The following is a 21,631-nucleotide window of genomic DNA, read 5'->3' on the forward strand; positions in this document are numbered from 1 at the left end:
AAAAAGACTTTTTTTATCAGAATAAACTTTGCGGGTTGGTTATTGTAAAAAACCCAATTAAAAATTTAATTTAAAAAAAAAAATTTTTTTTAAAAGGCTCTCTCATCACCAAAACTGTTGATTAGTAGTGCTGCTTCTTCTATTTTTTTATTAGATTAAAAAACTTGTATATATATATTTATTTTAAAAGAGAGATGACAACAATTAGTCTAACACCAGCAGAAAAGAAAACAATTGAAACCATTCTAACACAAAGAAATGAAGTTGGAAAGATAATATCAAAAGTTACAATATTGTCTCAAGACAAGAAAAAAAAACCAGAGGAAAAGATATTAATACTTGGTACCAATAGAATCTTTTTCTTTAAAGAAAAGGGTAAATTGGAGGAGGATTATCATTTATTGGATTGTATTGAAATCAATAGTCCATTGGAAAATGAAATATCAATCAAATTTAGAAATCAAAATTTGATCAAATTTACAACTATAGATACAGGTGATATTTTAAAAAATCTATATACCTCTATTGTTACTACTTTTCCTGGATTGGTCATTGGAAAAGCTTTAATTTTTACTGTTCTTCCTGAATCTAGATTAATTTCAATTTTTCAAAATGGTAAAAAAAAAGAAACAAAAAAAAGAAATCTTTTTTTCCTTTTTTATTTACCTCTTTTTCCTTAGCATCATTAGATAATCAAACAGGAGGATGTGGATCATTTTCATTAACATATAGATCAATTTGTGATTATATTGGAGCAGTACCACTGTCAAGTATTTTATGGGATGTAGAGAATCTGTTACCATTCAATTCTGTAAAAGAAATCAATGTAAATGAAATTTATGGATTGGGACCATTGGATTTAAAGGCAATCTTGATGTCATTATCTTACAATACCTATTTTCACAGTTTTGTTGCCAACAATTGTAAATTATCATCTGAAGATATCACTCATTTGGCAGATTCTCTCAAAACCAATACCTCTCTTCAAAAACTTTATCTTTCAAATATTCAAACTTCAAAAGAATCAATTATTAGTTTTCTAACTATACTTGCTGAAAACAAAATTATTAAAATTAATACTATTAATTTATCAAATAATATATTAGAGGTAAAAATAATAATAATAATTTAAATTTAAATTTATTTATTAATTTTTTATTTTTTTTCTACTCCTTAGTCAAAAGGAATAATAACATTGGGAGCAGCAATTCAATCATTTTCAACAGGATTAAGTTATTTAAATATTTCAGATACAAATGCAAGTGTAAAAGGACTGGAAGCATTATTTACATCATTATTACCAAGTTCAACTGCTTCAACATTGAATTATTTAAATATTTCAAATAACAAATTGGAACAACTTGGTACTGTTGCTTTATGTAAATTTTTAACAAAATCTACTCAATTGACAACGTTGATAATGTCCAATACATCGCCAGTATTTGGTCAACTTAGAACAACAAGTCCATCCATTGAAATATTGGATTTTTCTGGTAATCGTCCTTCAACATCAAAGGAAGGTATTGTAGAGTTGCTTAGTTTTTTCAAACAAATGCCAAAACTAAAAGAAATCAATCTTGCTCGTATTGGAATCACTGGTGATGATATTAAAATTCTCTTTTCACCTGCTACATCGTTGCCAAAATGTCCTCATGTCGATCTATCAGACAATGACCTTGGTGATGAAGGTATTTTAAAACTTTGTGAAGTCATGTATCCAAATTCTAATCTACGTCATCTTGCCATTGACAATAATTTCAAGAATCGTTCAAAACAACGTTCTCGTGCAATCGAAGCAATTTGTAATTTAATTGAAGATAATAATAATATCGAATCCCTCTCAATTGCAAATACCATAAATGGTAAAGGTTTAAAAACTGATCTAGTCCCTTTAATCCTAACTTTATTAAAAAATCAATCTTTATTAAAATTGGATATTAGGTAAGAAATGTAAAAATAATAATAATTAATATTATAAATTTTATTAATTTATTTTTTTTAATTTTAGTGGAAATTCATCAGGAGATGCAGGAGCATTAGCATTGGTTAAAGTATTATGGAGAAATGAAACATTGAGATCAATCAAGATTGATGGAAATGATTTTACATTTACAGCATACAAGATGATTAAAAATTCAATTAAAAGAAATCCAAAATCAATTACATTACTTTCAATGCCATTGGCAGATATTGGTTCAATGTTGGCATCAGACAAGGCAAATGGATCTGAAAAGATTCATAAAACTTTGGTTGAATTACAAAATAATATTACTAGTAACGGTACTATCGATCAAGCAACCAACTCCTCTTCCTCCTCTTCCTCCTCTACTGCAGTACCAAGGCCATCACCAAGAAAATTACCAGCTATTCCTCAAGCTGCTATTGGTAAACCATCACCTACACCAACATCAGTAGTTGGAGGTCCAACTATTAAACGACCAATTAGAGGTCCACTTTATCCAGGTAGATCAACTACCAATACTTTATCTTCTTCTTCATCTTCATCATCTTCTTCCTCCTCTATTGATATACCATCAATTGTATCAAGATCAGTAGATTTTTTAATTGCAAAAGGATTAAAATGTGTTGGATTATTTAGAACTTGTGCAAGTGCAGTTTTATTAAAGAAATTAAAAGCAAGATTTGAAGCTGGTGAAGATATTGATTTGGTGGCAGAAGGTATTGATCATGATACAGTTGCTGGTGTATTAAAGAGTTATTTTAGAGAATTACCAGTTCCTATATTCCAAGAATCTTTACATCCAAAATTCTTTCAAGCTTCTCAACTCGGTAGTTTGGCTGAAAAGGTAGCTGCCTATCGTGATATTATGGAAAATCACTTACAACCAAAAGAAAGTAAAATGGTTAAAAAACTTTTCCTATTACTCCACAAGGTTTCACTTGAAAAAGAAGAGAATATGATGTCTGCTGAAAATATTGCCATTTGTTGGGCACCAACTCTTTTTAGATCATTTGCTTCAGAACTATTACCAATCAATGCTTTTCTAATGGTTCATTATTTTGAAATTTTCGATCCTGAAAATGCTCCCAAAGTAAATATTCCAACTGTACCCATTTCTTCATCCTCTTCTTCACATAAATCATTAGGATCAAGTGGTGGAATTAAACGTCTCAGTGCAAATGTACCAGGTCAACGTCTTAGTTTGGGTAGTGCTGCTGGTACTCGTACAAGTGGAGGTTTATCATCTGAAAGATCTCTAGATTCCTCAGCAGATACCTCTAGTAATGGTAGTAGTAGTAGTGGTGACAATTCAACACCAAATCAATCACCACCTGGATCACCCATTTTGGATGGTCATGCTACACTTAAAAAACGATTCTCTCGTGTCTCTCGTATCTCTTATTCTCCCGTACTTCCTCGTGCTGCTTGGGGTGAATCATCAAGAACAATCTCTTCTCTTTTCCAAGAAGATGATTTACAATCAATTGATCAAAATTAAAAAATAAAAAAAAGTAAGAGTTTTTTGTAATTTTAAAATAGATTTATTTATTTACGGTTGTCTCAAATCCCGGTTTTAATATCAATTCAGTAGTCCTTAAATTTGATTCACCAAACTTTGCAAGTTGTCAAAAAAATAACTTTGATTTAAAAAAAACATAAAAAACAAAAGATCTCTTGAGAGAGATATTAAAAATTGTCAATATTTATATACTATCTCTTCGGTTTAATTTACAACCATTTATGAATAACACAACAACCAGAAGCAAAAAAACAAAGTCAACAGAATGCCCATCGTCGTCCAATGCAGGAACATACGAGTCCTCAGGTCCATCATCTGCTTTGTCAATGTCAGAACCTCTCTCAGCCGTATCAACAGCGAGCCACGTATCTTCTGAAAGAGCTGCTGTTGGTCAACCCGACGTTTCGCAAAGTTCAACAGAATCAGAAAGAATTATTGGCCGATGTGGAGAAACATGGTATTCAAATCAAACTTACAAAGATCATTGTGATTCTAAAGAATGTATATCATGTACAAAAGTAGAACCTGAATTGATGAAATGTCGTAATTGTCCAGTAACGATGACCAAGACTGATCTCAACAAACATCGAAAAGAATCACCGAATTGTTTCCTACCTGCTGCTAAACCAGCTGATGCAGAGAAAAGTACCACCGTCGTCGTCGATCCACCAGAAGAAATAAAACAGTTATTTGTTTCTCTTGCTGACCTCTTAAACTCGGACGAGGTAGACAAGGAGCAAGCATACAAAATGTTGGTTGATCCCCGTATCAAGATCTCCAGTGTCACAGAAGCATCTGGTCTCATTTCTACATGGTCAATGAAACAACTAGTGGCGCTCATAAAAACTACATGTGGTTTTGAGCAGCTTGAAAAATGTGACAGTGCCTATCGACTGACTTGTGCTGCTATCGATGCCATTTGCCCATTATTAGCAGTAAAGGAAAATGAATTCAATCAGTTGGGTGGCCCCTCTCTCATCGACCGATTGGTTAAATCTATACTCAATCTAGAAGTTCATTTTCGACTTGATAATCTGCTAATAAGACTTGATAAAATCAAGAATTCTAAACAGAAATCACCAAAGGCAGCTCGAAATAACAAAACACCAAAAGAAAACCAGATCAGTCCTAAAGAAGGAGAAAAAATAAGAAATGATAAAAAAGAGTTTATCAAGGACAAAGTAAAAAAGAAAAGAAAAGAGCCAGAGGATTTACTTATTGATGCCTTGAAAAGTATGCACATGGAATCAAAAAGTAAAGGAGCATATTCTGTATGGACAGAAGAGTGCTCTGCAGAAAGATTTCAAATCGACAAGGCCCTGTCGGTCCTTTTGCAAATCGGAGATAAACAAGGTCCTCCGATGTGCATCGGATGCTACTGTCCATTCACAAAAGATTACAAGCCCCTCAACTCACATGTAATCAGCCGGTGGTGGCAAGATGAAATTCAATTTAGAAATGGTCTCGTGGCAGCTAAATACACATCTGTGCATGATAATACATACGACACTATCACTTCCACAGTGAGGCATACCCTTCCAATGCTATGTAAAGAATGTGAGAATAGTTATGGCAACAAAGAAGGAGAGTTGGCAAAAAACAAATCAATTATTAAAGCTCTTCAAGTCATGAAAATATTTGGTCAAGTCTATGTCTCTGATGACACAACAATTGATGGGCAACCAACAAACAATTTTCCTGGTCAAGTCTCTCTTCCCCATATGACCTTGTTTCAGTTCTTAGTCCCAAATTTCATGCGTTTGATGGCACTCGAACTCTGGAAAAAGTGCGGCGACGATCCCTCAAAAGGTAAAGACTATTGGAACATCTTTGACCGAATCAGACTAGAAATGAAAGACTTGCTAAAATCTGGAGACTATAGATCCAACCAACAAAAAGAACTCTTTTTATATGTTATCCCCAATTCAGGAGACCTATTGGTTCGAACCAAAATGGGATTGAGACACGCTGGTTATTGGAGAGAGGAAAGCTTATCACATTGGAAGTTTTATCCATCTAGTACTCAATCCCCTGCCTTTATATGGTATAACCCTGGTCCGCTTGTTTGGATAGCCAGCATCACCAACATACCAGATCTTGGTCCTTTTCGTGTGCTACCCAATCGGGATCAAATAGACATTTCCCTGGAACCCACTGAAAACCCAATTGTCAAACGTATTCTATTCGATGTAGAAATAGAATCATTGCAAATACTCAACAGGGGAATCCGAGACTTGTCTAATAAGCAAGAAAATATCGAGGACTATTGGACTAAAATTAACCTTTACAGGGACCTTAAACAATGCAAAGATATTTTCAATCGTTCATTTCCTCTTGACCACCCATACAAAGAATGTTTATACCTTATGGCCAAAAACTATCAAGAAATAACCAAGGATCCAACAACAACGATTCCCTATCCCCTCCTACTTGACTCTCTACCCGATTTGTTGCCAACAAACATCATGAAACTCTTTTGTAATCTCATTATTAAAAGGTACGAAGGTCATTTAAATGTCGGTATATGGGAGCGTCTCCCAGTCACTGCGGCTAAAATTATCGGAATGGAACTTGAAAGTATGGAAAGATTGGAACAGACGGGCTTTATAATGAGAATACTTGGCAGTTGTGGTTTTCGATCACATATACTACGTCTATTGGATTACTTTATCCCGAAAATTATGTTTATTGTCCTCTCCAATGGTGAGGAATGCTATTCTCTTTCTGATTTCTGTCACAACCCCCAAGAATAAAAAGAAATCAAAATCTTTTTTTATTTTTCTTTTCTAAATGTATTTAAAATAAAATTTAAAATTTTAAATGAACCATATAAATAGGCAAGATTAAGATGATAATTTGTAATTGAACCATGTCTAGTTGAGAGAATAAATTTTTCAATATTATTATCTTTGATTATTTCCATGATTGAATAACTTGCACAATTATCCAAATGTTGATCTCTACGTTTTGATATTAAAGTTTCTGATAAATTCCTTGTATGATATAAACATTTACAATCTTTAAAAAATGATAAAATTGATCCAGTAGACATTTCTTTTTGTTGATTTATGATGATTGGTGAAATATAAATAGTATTTGAATTCCAATGTTTAAATTTTGAAAATTCAAATACACATTTTAAAAATTCCATTGTTTTCATTCTAACGATTTGATATGTATTATTCTCCTTTTCATCATTTAAATAATCCATACGATAAGACCATTCTATAATATCTATAAGAGTTTGATGAATTGGACCAAGTAAACATGGTGCACCAGTATAACCAGTAATAAATATAATTGGTAATACTTTTTTAAATATTTCCAAATTTAAATTTTTTGTTGAAACAAGTAGAGTACGTTTCCAATCTGTTACTTTTGGTCTAAATAAATTAATTATTGTTTCCAATATCTCTGTTGATTGACAATATGATAATATTTTACCAATATTATTTTTTTTGATTCTTTTACAAATTTTAAATTCTAAAAATAATTTCCAAATTGATTGATCTTGATGTGTCAATAATTTTGAAATAATATCAAGACTTTTAATCTTGATTATAATATTTCCAACTATTATTTTCTTTATCATTGTAATGTATAATTGAACAGAGTGGTTTTCATCTTGACCAATAACATAATCGAGAATGAATCGTTTTTTTGGTGAACCTAATCTATTTTGTTCTTGTTGTAATTGTAAAATACTCTCCAACATTTTAATTGAACCAATTTTTAAACAAATATTAAATGCATTTGAATAATTTATAAATCTATTTTCATCCTTGACCATAATAGTAAATTTTTTAATCATTTCAATATTATTATTTAATATGAATGAGCCAATTAATTTAAAAGAAGAAGAAATGTTCTTTTTTGAAACGATTTCTAATATTTCTATTGATTGTAATTTTGGATGAATTGATTTAACTATCCAACTATTATTTTTAAATTTAAATTTATCAATTATAAATTTTAAAATTGATAAATTTAATTCCAAGTTGGATGTTGATTTTGGATTTAAAGCTGAATTTAATGTATAATTATTTGGTTGAAGATTATTATTTTTAATGAATAAATAATTGATCATTTCCATGTTGCTATTCCAAATTGACCAATTTAAATGACCAGATGCAATAATACTATTTCCACGTTTTAATAAAATATAATCAATCACTTTTAGTTTTGAATATTTCATTGATTGAAATATTAAATCTTTCCAATTAATATTACAAATTCTATATTGCCACAATAATTCAATTGTTTGAATGATTTGTTTTTCATCACTCTCCATTTCAATTTCATTATATGGATTGAATGATTTAATTTGATTGATTATTGTTATTCTTATTGTTTCATATTTAAATATTAATTTTATAAATTTATGACTTGATTTTAAAGGTCTAAACATATTGATTGATAGTTGAAGTGATATTATAAATTTTATATATTCTATTAATTTTTTCATATTTAATCTATTTGTTGCTGAAATATCATTATTATTATTATTATTATTATAGATTCTATATTTATAATAATGATTTGATTTTAAAAGATTGTGTAAACTATTGTAATCTTTTTTAAAATAGTTTGTAATTAGGTAGTTTAGAATGGATGGGTCTGATGAAAGTCGAAATGCAGTTTCCCAAAGAAGTTTTAAACCAAATTGATTGACTAGATCTTTGATATCTTCATTTACCATTCTAATATCTAAACCTTTTCCACTATACATTGGGTCTTTTAAAAGATCTGCATATTTTAAAAATAGATCTGCTCTATCATACAATATGAATTGATATAATGACATTTCATCTTCCAATTCTTTACCACTTATTGGATTATATGCATAGTTGTAAAGTTTATCAACTGTTCTATTCTTTTGTTGTTGTTGTTGTTTAAGTAATCTTTTATGATTTTTTATAATACTATAATCAATTCTACATGCTAAATGTATCCATCTAATTGATTGAAATATCTTTTGTCTAATAAAAACATTATTTATAATTGATTTAAATAATTGATACTCCATCATTGTATATCTATCTAAAGAAAGAAAGAAAGAAAGATAGAGAGGTCTGAAAAGAAAGAAATGAACCCATTACTTACCAGGACCTCGGAAGTTTGTGGCTCCGCTACTTTTTTTTTTTTTTTCGCTATTCCGCGAGAAAGATCTTGGGACTCATCAAAAACCGTCGGAGTCATTTAATCACTGTTATTATTAATAGAGTGATGAAAGTATTAAATTAGAGATATAAATACATTATCATCATACATTTATATATTACAGAACGAAAAATGGGATTATTTGGAGGAAGCAGAAAACATGGTGGCATTTTTACATTTAATAAAGATGATGGTTATTTAGAAGCATTGTTGCGTGGTTTTAGAAAGGGTATTCTTTCTCATGTAGATTATACTAATCTTAGACAATGTGAAAATCTTGAAGGTAAGAAGAAACAACAGGAAGAACAAAAAGACAAAGAGAGATTTAGTAAAGTTTGAATTATTAATATCTTTTTTTGTATATATCTTCTATCTTATTTAGATATCAAGTTACATCTATCTCAGACAGATTATGGAGATTTCTTGTCTGGGGAACCAGCACCATTACAAACAGCAACGATAGAGGAAAAGGCAACTGCAAAAATGGTAGAAGAATTTAATCAAATTAGAAATCAAGCAGTTGAACCATTATCTACATTTTTAGATTACATTTGTTATGGTTATATGATTGACAATATCATTCTACTGATTACTGGTACATTACATGAAAGAGATGTATCTGAATTAATATCCAAGTGTCATCCACTTGGTATGTTCAAATCAATGGCCACTCTTTCTTTGGTTCGTAATACTACCGATCTTTACAATACGGTTCTTATCGATACTCCACTTGCCCCCTATATCCAAGGTTGTCTTCATGAAGAAGATCTAGATGTATTAAATATTGAAATCATTAGAAATACTCTAAACAAAGCTTACCTTGAAGATTTCTACGCCTATTGTAATGAATTGGGTGGTCAAACTAGTTTAATTATGAATGATATTTTAAAAGTAAAAAGAAATTAAAATAGAATATTTAAAATATGTACACTATTATTAACTTTTATTTTTATTTTATTTTTATTTTAGTTTGAAGCAGATAGAAGAGCAATTAATATAACAATTCATTCATTAAATTCAAATGAATTGAATAAAGATGATAGAGAAAAATTATTCCCAACGATTGGACAATTGTATCCAGAGGGAACCAGTAAATTGGCAAGATGTGAAGATATATCTCAGGTACGCCAAATCCTAGAGGTCTACTCAACCTTTAGAAACCTACTCAGTGAAGGTGTCGTCAGTGGTGATCTATCACTTGAAACTTCATTCCAAAAACATGAAGTACATCTTAATCGTATGGCTTTTGAAGATCAATATGGTTATGGTGTATTCTATGCCTACTTTAGATTAAGAGAACAAGAAATTAAAAATATTATTTGGATCTCTGAATGTATCCTTCAAAATATGAAATCAAAAATTGATCAATATGTTCCAATCTTTTAAAAGAAGAAACCCTTTTTAAAACAAAAAAAACAATATTAATATTAATAATACAATAAAAGGTATTTATTGTTATTTATAAATAAATCTAGAATAAACACCATCGTTTCCAAAACTGACCAACCGAGATGAAGTTGAGGAGGAGGTCAACAAAACGAATTTTTTTTTTAATTTTTTTTTTTTTTCGATTTTCGTTCCGTCTCCTCTCTCTTTTCTTTTTTTTGTTGTCGATTATTTTTATTTTAGTAGTTCTCTCTCTTTAAATTATTTAGTAGGATTTCTCCACCGTTAAACAGTCAACAATGAAAATTTTCAAGTATGAATAGAAATAATGTTTAGTATAGATTCTTTTTACTTACTTTCTTAATTTGCTTATATTACTTAATATTTTAGAGATATTTTGGGTTATTACAAGGACGAACTTTTCTCTGACGCCTTCCCAATCAAGGAAGTAAGCGACATTGTATACGAAGTCACCACCAAGATCGTCTCTAGAGATCTCAACGTCAAGGTTGATATCGGTGCCAACGACTCTGAAGAAGTTGAAGAAGGAGGTGAAGATACCGGTGTTGCTGATGCTGGTGTTGTCAAGGTCAACAACTTGGTCGACTCTCACCGTCTCCAAGTCACCAACTTTGACAAGAAGGGTTACCTCACCTACCTCAAGGGTTACATGAAGGAAATCGAAGTTTACCTCGCTGAAAACAATCCAGACCGTGTTGCTGCCTTCAAAAAGGGTGCTCAAGAGTATGCCAAGACCATCGTTGGTAACTTTGACAAGTACACTTTCTACCAAGGTGAAAACCTCGACGCCGAAGGTATGGTTGCCCTCTCTTACTTCTCCGAAGAAGATCCAAACGTCCAATACTTTATTTTCTGGAAGGATGGTGTTCGTGGTGAAAAGTATTAAACAAAAACTTATTACCAAGCAATATCATTTTTAAAAATAAAATATAAAATAGTTCTCTTTTGATCCTCTAAAAAAAAATATATACAAACAAATATATTTGTTTTAATTTTGAATCTTTGCTGTTGTGACAACTCAAAACAGAAGTTTTGTCTTTGTTACTTTTTATTCATTCATTCGTTCTTCTTTATCACATATTATATTATTATATCTCTTCATTAATGAAAAGACATTACGAGAAAGAGACAGATATTTATTTATTTTCTCTCTCAACCGATCGATAAGAAAAGAACAAAAAGAGAGAGAGAAAGGGAGAGAGAGCGATCATTAGTAGTAGTTAGTTTAGTATATTCTTTGTTTTATTCTTATTGGTGTAAACACAATGACAGAACTACCACCATTACAACAACAACAACAACAACAATCGCAAGGTATCGGAGGAGGAAAACACAAGAAAAAACATAATGGTTTGATTGATAATGCATCAGTCTTTTTCCCTACATCTGGACCTATCAAACATTATTTTGCATTGTTTATTGGTTATGCTGTTAAATTATTCACATTAGAGGATGGTATCGATTTATATCGTCATGGTTGTTTTGGTAAAGGCAATCTTTCTAGATCGGAACCAGTCTATAACTCTAGGTCTAACAATAGTAATGGAGGAGGAGATCAAAAAAGAGTTACAAAAGGAGGTTTTCATATAAAGAAAAAAGTAAAGATAAATAATCAAAATAATCAAAATAATAATACAAATAATAATAATAATAATGCGACGGCATCAACAGAAAATAATGAAAATATAACATTTGAAGAATATCTACAACTTAGTTTATATGAAGCTTTCTATTTATCATATTCATTTGGATGTTTAACAATATTAAGATATCCAAATGATAATGAAATAGATGAAATAGAAATTGAAGAAAAAGGAGAAGAAAAGGAAGAAAAATTAAATTTACGTAAATATGTTAGAGTATGTAATGTTATAATTGTTTATCTCCCTATGATATTAAATTTTCTCTCTCTCTCTCTCTCTCTTTTCTAGATGACAATAGAAGAATGTTGGATAAAATTTAATCAATATGATAAATCATTTTTATATGGATATATAGTTTATCATCATTTTCGATCGATTGGATGGATAGTAAGATCTGGATTAAAATATGGATGTGATTTTGTGCTATATAAACTTAGTCCTGAACTCATACATGCTCAATATGCAATCATTGCCAAACCAACCAAAGAATTATTATCACTGTTGGAGAGGATGGGATTGGATACTAGGACAATGGAAGGATTATCACCAAAGATTGATGAAACTTGGGAAAGTCTAAGTTGTATGAATAGAGTATCTGAAAATGTTTCAAAAGGAATTATTATTTGTAATGTTTTAACAAAAGATAAAGAAGAAAAAGAATTGGAAATTATTAAATCTTTAGAACAAATAGAAAATGAAATAATAAGAGAAGAGGAGGAAAAATTAAATATTAGATTATCATTATTACTTGTAATGTTGTCAGAAGGACATTTTAAAATTAATATTTGGTCATTTAATCGTTGGTTACCAACTAAAGCTAGAATTAATAATAATATAGAAACAAATAAACCTAAAACCACCACTAGTAGTACTGAGGGATGAAGAATAATATCTCTTCTATTCCACAATAATATCACACACACATACGTCGTGTTAAAGAAATAATATAAAACAACAAACTCTTAAAGTATATATCTTTTGTTTTACATTATTTCTTTAACCTCTAGAAACATTCCTTTTCTGTAATGATGTTGACAATAGTTGTTATAGCGTTTTTGGCAACATGATATTGACACTGCTCGTTCTGTAACTTCTATTGTTCTTGTTGTGCTGCTGATATCTCTGCTTTGCTTTGTTTTCCAAGCTTCATTTCAATACAATGAAATGGTTTCTTTGTTTCTGTTTTTTTCGACTGTCTTCCTTCTTTTTTGTTTTTTTGTTTTAATCTTTATTTTGATCTAAGATTATTAATAAACATAGTCAAGAGACGCAGATGACACAGATCAAAATAATCGAAAAATTGAATTAATTGTCTGGTCCGACAAAACCGACCTCGCCATTTTGGTTTCTGCTGTTACCAAAACAAGAAGGTGCGTGAAAAACCAATATTTTTTTCATATTGTCAATGCGTCATGGAAGCTGATGGAACAGCTTTCAAACCCCCGATGAGGTTAGTTTGTGTGAATTACACTTTCATACTTTTGGTTGGTAATCTTATGATGAATGAATGGTACAGTAACCAATATTTCGTTGTTGTGCACAGAGAGAGACGGAGCAACATTTAGTGCATTGTTCTATGATGATGCCACCCACCCTTGTTGATTAATTAATAACTACTATCGTCGGTGGTGGTCTGATAACTGATGCTGGCAGTGCTTGTCGTTTTGGTGAAAGGCATCTGTGATCGAATATCTTTAAATAGGATATGTTCCAGATCAGCTACACATGATCCAAAACAACCAAAACTTATAAATGCTCAACAAGTTCCAGCAGCCCCTTTCAACAGACATTCATTTCTTTCCATTAATTCATTTTTTTTCACAATTATCTCTTAAAGTCTTGTTTCTTTTAACAACAACAACAACAACAACCACAAATCATCCATCAACCAGAAACTTTAAAAAGGATCAAACCAGTTTTATTTTTATCCTTTCCTCTCTTTTTATTATTTATTTGTTTACCCTATCCCCTATCCCCCAACCAATTTAAATAATACCTTTTACCTTTATCTTTTTTAATTCTATCCAAACACCAGCCGACTGGATGTGCCGTCAGACCACCAGCCAAAACAAACATCAACAAGTAGTAGAAGTAGTAGAAGTCAGTAGGAGTAGTTGGAGTAGTATTTTATTATCCTACTCGTATCATCAACACGTTTATTCTATAGCATAGATAGATAGATAAATAAAAGTATAGTAGACATAATACTTTTTTTTCATTTAAAGAAAATCAAATAATATTTATTTTCTTTTTTTCGAATCAGTATGTATAAATTAAAAAAAAACAAATAAGATATTATAATATTATATTTTTTTTCTTTTATGGTAATATATATATAAATAATAATAACTAATAATAATAAACAAATATTTGTTTATCCATCATCACTATTTTTTTTTTGTTTTTCACTTTTACTATATATATTACACCCCCACTTTCATTTGTTATCTGTGCCATTGTACAGGACAAATCATTAAAAAAGATAGGAATTGTAGTTTCTGTCGCGCGGACAAACAATATCACGACAAAATGATATCTATCTACTAGTAGGTGTGTGTGTGTGTGTGTGCGTGTGTGTTTATAAAATAATATACGACGAGCTCGTAGTCTATCTTTTATCTTTTTCAACATGTTCATTCCTTCCTTCCTTCTATCTATCTATCACCTCTTGCATAGTGACAAGCGGCTATTTTATTACTATCTATATATTATCTATTCTTCAGCGACGTTCGTCAGTCATTGTCGAGGAGTGAGTGAGAAAAATAACAACAACAACAACAAAAACAACAAAATACCTTTTTAGTATTAGTTTAGTTTAGTTTTCTCACGAGTTGTAATAATAGTTTTTTTTTTTTTTTCAGAGACAGATCATCAATTTCCTTTTATATTTTTTTGTTATGGATTTTGACTGAAATCAATATATTTATACATATATATATATATTACCATCAATATTATAATATTTAAATTATTTAGATATATAGAGGAAAAATATTAATTTATTCTCCTTTTTTCTTTTATTTTTTTACTCTAAAGTGGTAAACATGGATTCACAAAATCCCATCTCCAATAATGAAGATGGTAGAACAGAACAAAACATTGAGATGCTAGATCTCAATACAAACAACAACAACAACAATAATCATCAACATCAACATTTAGATACAATTCCAGAAAATGGTCAACCACATCCACCAAGAGTATCACGTACTGGATCATTACAAGAATTACCATTCATTTCAAATGATGTTGCCGATTCAACCAAAACCTTTTCTGGTTTCCCATCTAGCAAGACCACCGAAGGAGACCCATCATCTTCACAAGAAGATCCACGTTCAGTGACTACTGGTGGTAGTTATGATTACCGAAAGTCATGGCGTACTCCTCTTCGTCAACAACTATTCAATGCTCCAACCGCCGAAGATCAAGCTCGTGTCGCCAAGGAAAAACAAGAAAACTTTAGAAAAACTCTTGAAAGAAAGGCCGATTATAAACCAATTGAAAATATCTTATCTGAATTACAAGCTTCCGATAAAGGTTTAACTACTGCTGAAGTTGAAGAAAGGTAAAAAATATAGAAAACAAATAATATAATTATTTATTTATTCAATTATTAATATTCTTTTCTTTTTTCCTTTCTTTTTTAGAAAAAAACAATACGGAGAAAATAAGATACCAGATGTAAAGAGATATCCAATTTTAGAATTTCTTTCATTTATGTGGAATCCATTATCATGGACAATGGAGATTGCAGCTCTTGTATCCATTATTCTTTTGGATTGGGTAGATTTTATTTTAATTTGTGCTCTATTGTTTCTCAATGCATCGATTGGTTACTATGAAGAACATACTGCTGGTAATGCAGTAGAAGCTCTCAAGAACTCTTTAATTAGTCAAGCTCGTGTATTACGTGACGGTGAATGGAAAGCTGTTGCATCGACCGACCTCGTTCCAGGTGATATCACTATGATCAAAATTGGTGCCATCATTCCTGCCGATCTCCGTGTCATCAAATGTGAATCTGTAAAGATTGATCAATCTTCGCTGACTGGTGAATCGCTACCAGTCTCTAAAAAGGAAGGTGATGAAATCTTTTCTGGATCGGCAATGAAGCAAGGTGAAGCTACTTGTATTGTTACTGCTACCGGTGTCAAAACTTTCTTTGGTCGTTCTGCTAGTCTACTCCAAGAGACTGGTAATACTGGTCATCTTCAAATCGTCCTACGTAACATTGGGTTCTTTTGTATCACTTTTATCGTCATTTGGGTATTCATCGAGATTATGGTGCAGTTTGTCGGTCGCAAGGCTTACTGTGTCGGTGTCGGTGAAGGTAACTGTACCACACTCAACAATGCTCTCGTACTCCTCGTCGGAGGTATCCCCATCGCCATGCCAACTGTCCTCTCTGTGACCATGGCCATCGGTGCCACGCAACTCTCTAAAAAGGAAGCTATCGTCTCGCGTCTCACTGCCATTGAAGAACTGGCGGCCATGGACATTCTCTGCTCGGACAAGACGGGTACCCTCACGCTCAACATCCTCACGGTCGACGTTCCCATCTGCTTTGACGGGTCGACGCCTGAAAACGTCATGTTTGACGCGTATCTGGCGTGTTCCGAAGGCGACGACCGCGACGCTATCGATATTGCCACGTCCAAGTACTGCGAGACCACCTACCCCGGCCTCCCCTACAGCGCCTACAAGATTGTCAAGCATTACCCATTCAACCCCGAAGACAAAAAGGCTATGGGTCTCGTCCAATGCCCAGACGGAAAGCAAGTCATGACTGCCAAGGGTGCTCCACAAATCATCCTCAACTCTTCATGCAACAAGGATCGTGTCGGAAAGGAAGTAGAACGTCAAATTGAAGATCTTGCCGACCACGGTTACCGTGCCATTGGTGTTGCTCGTGCCGAAGATTACCCCGACTTTAAGGAATGGAAGTTTACCGGTCTCATCCCACTCTTTGATCCACCACGTCACGATACCGAAGAAACCATCAAGCGTGCCCTCGATATGGGTGTCCGTGTCAAGATGATCACTGGTGACCAGCTCGCCATCGCCAAGGAAACCGCCCGTCGTCTCGGCATGGGTGGTAACTTTTTCACCATCCCCTATCTCAAAAAGAACGACCTCGGTATGAAGGGCAACGAACTCATTGAAATGGCCGACGGTTTTGCTGAAATGTGGCCAGAACACAAGTACAAGGTTGTCAAGTCTCTGCAAAAGCGCAAGCATGTCGTCGGTATGACTGGTGACGGTGTCAACGATGCTCCAGCCCTCAAAAAGGCCAACATTGGTATTGCCGTCGCCGGTGCCACCGATGCTGCTCGTTCCGTCTCTGATATCGTCCTCACCTCTGCCGGTCTCTCTGTCATTATCGACTCGATCATCACCTCTCGTAAGATCTTCCAAAGAATGAGAAACTATGTCATCTATTCTGTTTCTGCCACTGTCCGTATTTGTGTTACCTTTGGTATTCTTACCGTCGCTTGGAACTTCCTCTTCCCAACCATCGCCACTGTCATTATTGCCATCCTCAACGACGGTACCATGTTGACGATTGCCAAGGATCGTGTCATTCCCCGTAACGAACCAGACAGTTGGAACCTCTTTGAAGTCTTTGTCATGGCCATCGCCTATGGTCTCTACCTCGTCGCATCCACCATTGTCTTCTTTTCCATCCTCCATGACGGCACCTGGTTTGAACGTACCTTTGATCTGCGTCACCTCAACGACAATGAATTGCGTGGTCTCATCTATCTCCAAGTGTCCATCTCTGGATTGGCCACCATCTTTGTCTCGCGTTCCCAAGGTTTCTCCTACTTTGAACGTCCAGGTCTCCTCATGTCTATGGCCTTTGTCCTCTCCCAAATCATCGCCACCTTTATCGGTGTCTATGGTCTCCGTGGCTATCCACACAATGGTGAAACCGACCTCCAAGGTTGTGGTTGGGGTTACGCCCTCGTTGCCTGGATTTGGTGTCTACTCTGGTACATTCCTATGGACTTTATCAAGTTTGGTATCACCTATATTCTCCGTGGTCATCTCCCACCTCTCATCAATCTCCCATCAAACATCAAAAAGAGAGAGGAAAAGGAAGCTCGTGCTCGTGAGGTTGCTCGCAAGGAAGAAGATATCCTTAAAGCCAAACAACATGCTGCTGCCGCTCAAAAACAAAAAGAAGAAAAAGAAAGATTAGAAAGTATTCAAGAAGAAGAAGAAACTAAAGTAGTAGAAGTAGATTCTCCATCTGCTATTAATGTTCCATCAATTAAAACTACTCAAGTAAATTAAAAAAAACAAAAAAAATAATAACAAACAAACAAATAACAAACAAACAAATATATTATTATACGTACGAAAATAAATAAATAATAATATTACTAGTAAAATTAAAAAAAAAACATAAAGTTCTTTAGTTCTTTTTCTTTTTTAATTTCCCTCCTCAAAAACAAAAATATTAATTTCAAATAATTTAAAAGTGTCAAACTTTTGAACAGACACCCTTTTAAATTTAGTTGTCATTACTAATTAAACTCTATTTATTTATTTATTTATTTGTTTCTTTTAAATGTTTACACAACAAAGAAAAGATAAAGAAGCTAGAAGATATCTTGAAAGAAGAACAAAGTTGATAGAATGGATTAAAGATACTTTTACACAAAACAATGATCCTCTTCCTCCACAGACTACCGATGATTTGATAGAATTGGTTGCAGATGGAACTATACTTTGTAAACTAATCAATCTATATTATCCAAACTCTATACAAAAAATCATTCAACCAAGAGTAAATAGAATAGAAATAGTAAATACATCATTGATCATCACGTGTGACTTATTCTCTCTTCTTTTTGTATTTTACATAGGGAGTATTCTTTTATAAGAGAATAGAAAATATAAATGAATTTCTATTACAATGTCATACTTTAAAAGTACCAATCATCTTTCAAACACTTGATTTATTTGAAAATAAGAATCCTGCTCGTGTTGTAAATTGTATATATTGTTTAGTTGATGTATGAAAAACAAAAAAAAAAAAAGAATCTATACAGTTGTATTATAGTAACTATAATTAATTTACTTATTAAATTTTGTTCTAATCTAGATTTTAGATAATACTTTGATAAAAAGAAAAATGAAAAGAAGAAAAGAATTTACATTGGAAGAATTGGCAAGAGCACATCAAGAATTAGAGGTTGATGAAGAAGCAAAAGGAAAACCATTATCGGCTTATCTTTCAGATAGTTTACCAGAAGAGATTAGTAGTCAACCAACACTTCAATTTCAATTATCTTCATCCAATACCTACGAGAGTAGTAATTTATCGGTTCTTGACGCTTCACATCAAAGAATGACAGTTGTCAACACTCCTCGAGTATCAATTGGTGTTGGATCTGGTATTTTAAATTTAAATCGGAAATCAATCATCTATGATTTGGCAAATGAACAATTAAAACAATCACAACAAGAAGATCAAAATAATATTAATAGTATTTTAGATTTAAATCATCTTCAAACCAAAAACCAAAAGATGACAACAAATATACCTATACCTACGCCTATAACAACAACAGACTTGGCAACAACAGCATCTATAAAAACAGCGGCCATTTCAACTACTCCAATACGCAAAAATGTAAATTCCTTTAATTCCTCCTCCTCTCTTTTCAACTCCAACTATAATAATAATAATTATACATACAGTAAATATTCTTCCACCAATCAAAATATTAATAATAATATTGATGAAAATTCCAATTCGAGACCAATGACACTTCAAGATATTGAATATCATACCGATTATATACATACCTCATTACAATCCAAAACCAATAATAATAATAATAATAATAATAATTCATTGGTTGGAACCAATTCTTCGACATTTATTTCAGTAATCATATCATTGGCAATATTGATTGTTTTCATAGTATTGGTTTTAATGTGGATGATACTATTTTCCGAGAATCACGACAGGATGAACAATATTTTGGTCATCATAGACAATGCCAATGATCTTACACCAATAAAATGAGTAATGTGTGGGTTCTAAAATTAGAAATACTTATAGTAGTACTACTATGCATTCTTCAAAGTCTGAGAGATTTACATATTAACTATTCGGTTTTGTGTAAAAATCTCCCCTCACCACCTTTTTCCAATCAATTTCAACTTCAAAGATGCAGTGCAATTTATTTGTTTTCACACTCTTTTCTTTTTGGGGGGACAGATCCTTAAGACAACCCCCACGCACAGATCGCGCTCGAGTTAACCGTTACATCCATGAAAAACGTGGTATGATGATTTTAATGGATCAGTGATACCTAGTTAGATCAATCAAAAATGAATGTTGATGATGGATCATTTTGTTTCTGTTTGCATGTTTATAAAAATCAAACCACGGTGACAATATACTCTTGATAAGGAAATTTTCCCCATCAAGAAGAAAAGAGCGGGATCATTTCCGATTTAATCTCGTTGGTTGGGTTTTATGCGAACGGGTTTGCAAGAGTGTGGTTGTGGTGGATTGTTATTGTTGCTTCTAGTTGTTATTGTTGCTCTGTTTTCACAATTTAGAGACAATAAAGAGGTGTTTGATCAGGTGCATGATATTAGGTTTTGGTAATGGGTGTATGATGTTTTATCAAAGATCTTGTTCCAGCTTTCGAAATGATGATATTGTTATGAGGGCTCATCTTTCCAAAAATATCAAACCGTTGCACAATTTAAATTTAAAGAGCGGTTAGTACCAGCAATCATACAGCTCACGATCAAGAGTAGATGAGCGAGTTATTAATACGTAGGAAAGACAAATAGGATAGGTAGGATTTGTTTCATTGTTGTTGGGATGGGTTGTTCCCTGAATTGGTTTAGGTTAGGTTGGTGATGATCCCTATTACAATCAATCCCAAACATTTAAAAAGCCAACTACAGTTTTTGGAATTCACTTTATCCAACAATCAATTCAAATTTAAATCTTTAATCAAAATCTAAATCCTTTTATTCTTCTTTTTAAACAATGTCATCTTTAATTTCCCTCCCCATCTTGTTAGGTCTTTCTATAGACCAAAAGTCCTTAGGATTTGGTTTCAACTTTGATCATCAAAATTCTGGATCTTTTATTAAATCACAAATTTTCGTCAATGATGTTTTGTATGTAAAAAAAAAAAACAAGTTAATAAATTATTATTAATTAATAATTAATTTTTTTAAACTTTTAAAAAGAAAACAATCAGTTTTTAATCAAGAATTTGATTTTACAATTATAAAAGATCAAGAATCTTTAAAAAAAGCTTTGGATATTCTTTCCAATGATGATTTTGTATGTGAACCATATATGGAAAGAGTATTGGGTCAATACGGTCTCCAAGATGAAGTATTTTTAAATCCAAAACAAATGGTAATGGTTTACAGTAGAACTATTGTTTCATCTATTGATGAACTTTGTAATGGTGTTGAACCATCAAACTATTACTATCAACCTCATCTTAATTTCTTTGCTATGGATTCTAATTTTTATATTAAAAAAATTGAAAATGGTTCCAAATGTAATTTTATTATATCAATAGAAAGGTAAAAAAAGAAAAACAAAACATAAAAAAAAAAGATATAATAATAATTTACATATTTTTTATTTTATTTTATTTTTAATTTTTTTTACTAGTGATATAAAAACAATTGAAACATTAAAAAATTTGGAAACTATTAATCAAATGGCACATTTTATGGAAAAAGTAGATACACCAAGTTACAATGTTAAAGTTTCCTCTTTTTCTGAAGGATTTAAACCATACAAATATGCAAGAATGAATTGTGTTTCTGACCTTATTACCTGTTTACAATCATTGGAAGCAGAAAAGGTATCGGTTCCAGTTCGTATTCATCTTGCTCCATTACCAAATGAAATGAAAAGAATGACAAAATCATTTATTC

At 32.1% G+C, this 21,631-nt stretch overlaps 9 protein-coding genes across 9 annotated transcripts; 8 read left to right on the forward strand and 1 right to left on the reverse strand.

Moving 5' to 3' along the window:
- Positions 1 to 194: 194 nt before the first annotated feature.
- Positions 195 to 3,461, forward strand: gacW (leucine-rich repeat-containing protein; the record flags this gene model as incomplete). Its single annotated transcript, XM_004360943.1, has 4 exons — positions 195 to 615; positions 681 to 1,108; positions 1,178 to 1,941; positions 2,009 to 3,461. 4 exons carry the CDS (start codon positions 195 to 197, stop codon positions 3,459 to 3,461), a joined length of 3,066 nt encoding a protein of 1,021 aa, XP_004361000.1.
- A 242-nt stretch (positions 3,462 to 3,703) lies between these two features.
- On the forward strand, positions 3,704 to 5,996 carry DFA_05282 (uncharacterized protein; the record flags this gene model as incomplete). The annotated part of the gene is made up of 2 exons (XM_004360944.1): positions 3,704 to 5,837; positions 5,980 to 5,996. 2 exons carry the CDS (start codon positions 3,704 to 3,706, stop codon positions 5,994 to 5,996), a joined length of 2,151 nt encoding a protein of 716 aa, XP_004361001.1.
- A 259-nt stretch (positions 5,997 to 6,255) lies between these two features.
- Positions 6,256 to 8,511, reverse strand: DFA_05283 (uncharacterized protein; the record flags this gene model as incomplete). The annotated part of the gene is made up of 1 exon (XM_004360945.1): positions 6,256 to 8,511. One exon carries the CDS (start codon positions 8,509 to 8,511, stop codon positions 6,256 to 6,258), a length of 2,256 nt encoding a protein of 751 aa, XP_004361002.1.
- A 263-nt stretch (positions 8,512 to 8,774) lies between these two features.
- DFA_05284 (uncharacterized protein) lies at positions 8,775 to 10,028 on the forward strand (the record flags this gene model as incomplete). Its single annotated transcript, XM_004360946.1, has 3 exons — positions 8,775 to 8,970; positions 9,025 to 9,533; positions 9,612 to 10,028. 3 exons carry the CDS (start codon positions 8,775 to 8,777, stop codon positions 10,026 to 10,028), a joined length of 1,122 nt encoding a protein of 373 aa, XP_004361003.1.
- Positions 10,029 to 10,327: 299 nt separating this feature from the next.
- On the forward strand, positions 10,328 to 10,935 carry DFA_05285 (TCTP family protein 1; the record flags this gene model as incomplete). The annotated part of the gene is made up of 2 exons (XM_004360947.1): positions 10,328 to 10,341; positions 10,419 to 10,935. The coding sequence occupies 2 exons, from the start codon at positions 10,328 to 10,330 to the stop codon at positions 10,933 to 10,935; spliced, it is 531 nt and encodes a 176-aa protein (XP_004361004.1).
- Positions 10,936 to 11,314: 379 nt separating this feature from the next.
- Positions 11,315 to 12,574, forward strand: DFA_05286 (uncharacterized protein; the record flags this gene model as incomplete). Its single annotated transcript, XM_004360948.1, has 2 exons — positions 11,315 to 11,908; positions 11,981 to 12,574. 2 exons carry the CDS (start codon positions 11,315 to 11,317, stop codon positions 12,572 to 12,574), a joined length of 1,188 nt encoding a protein of 395 aa, XP_004361005.1.
- A 530-nt stretch (positions 12,575 to 13,104) lies between these two features.
- On the forward strand, positions 13,105 to 17,989 carry patB (P-type ATPase; the record flags this gene model as incomplete). Its single annotated transcript, XM_004360949.1, has 4 exons — positions 13,105 to 13,142; positions 13,918 to 13,958; positions 14,729 to 15,257; positions 15,340 to 17,989. The coding sequence occupies 4 exons, from the start codon at positions 13,105 to 13,107 to the stop codon at positions 17,987 to 17,989; spliced, it is 3,258 nt and encodes a 1,085-aa protein (XP_004361006.1).
- Positions 17,990 to 18,266: 277 nt separating this feature from the next.
- DFA_05288 (uncharacterized protein) lies at positions 18,267 to 19,733 on the forward strand (the record flags this gene model as incomplete). Its single annotated transcript, XM_004360950.1, has 3 exons — positions 18,267 to 18,485; positions 18,565 to 18,694; positions 18,811 to 19,733. The coding sequence occupies 3 exons, from the start codon at positions 18,267 to 18,269 to the stop codon at positions 19,731 to 19,733; spliced, it is 1,272 nt and encodes a 423-aa protein (XP_004361007.1).
- Positions 19,734 to 20,717: 984 nt separating this feature from the next.
- On the forward strand, positions 20,718 to 21,616 carry DFA_05289 (uncharacterized protein; the record flags this gene model as incomplete). The annotated part of the gene is made up of 4 exons (XM_004360951.1): positions 20,718 to 20,851; positions 20,924 to 21,271; positions 21,363 to 21,574; positions 21,612 to 21,616. The coding sequence occupies 4 exons, from the start codon at positions 20,718 to 20,720 to the stop codon at positions 21,614 to 21,616; spliced, it is 699 nt and encodes a 232-aa protein (XP_004361008.1).
- Between the last annotated feature and the right edge of the window lie 15 nt (positions 21,617 to 21,631).

The sequence above is a fragment of the Cavenderia fasciculata genome (genome assembly GCF_000203815.1).
Source record: "Cavenderia fasciculata unplaced genomic scaffold Scf_Dfasci-G-o-80e12.f1-5, whole genome shotgun sequence".
Classification (NCBI taxonomy): domain Eukaryota; phylum Evosea; class Eumycetozoa; order Acytosteliales; family Cavenderiaceae; genus Cavenderia; species Cavenderia fasciculata.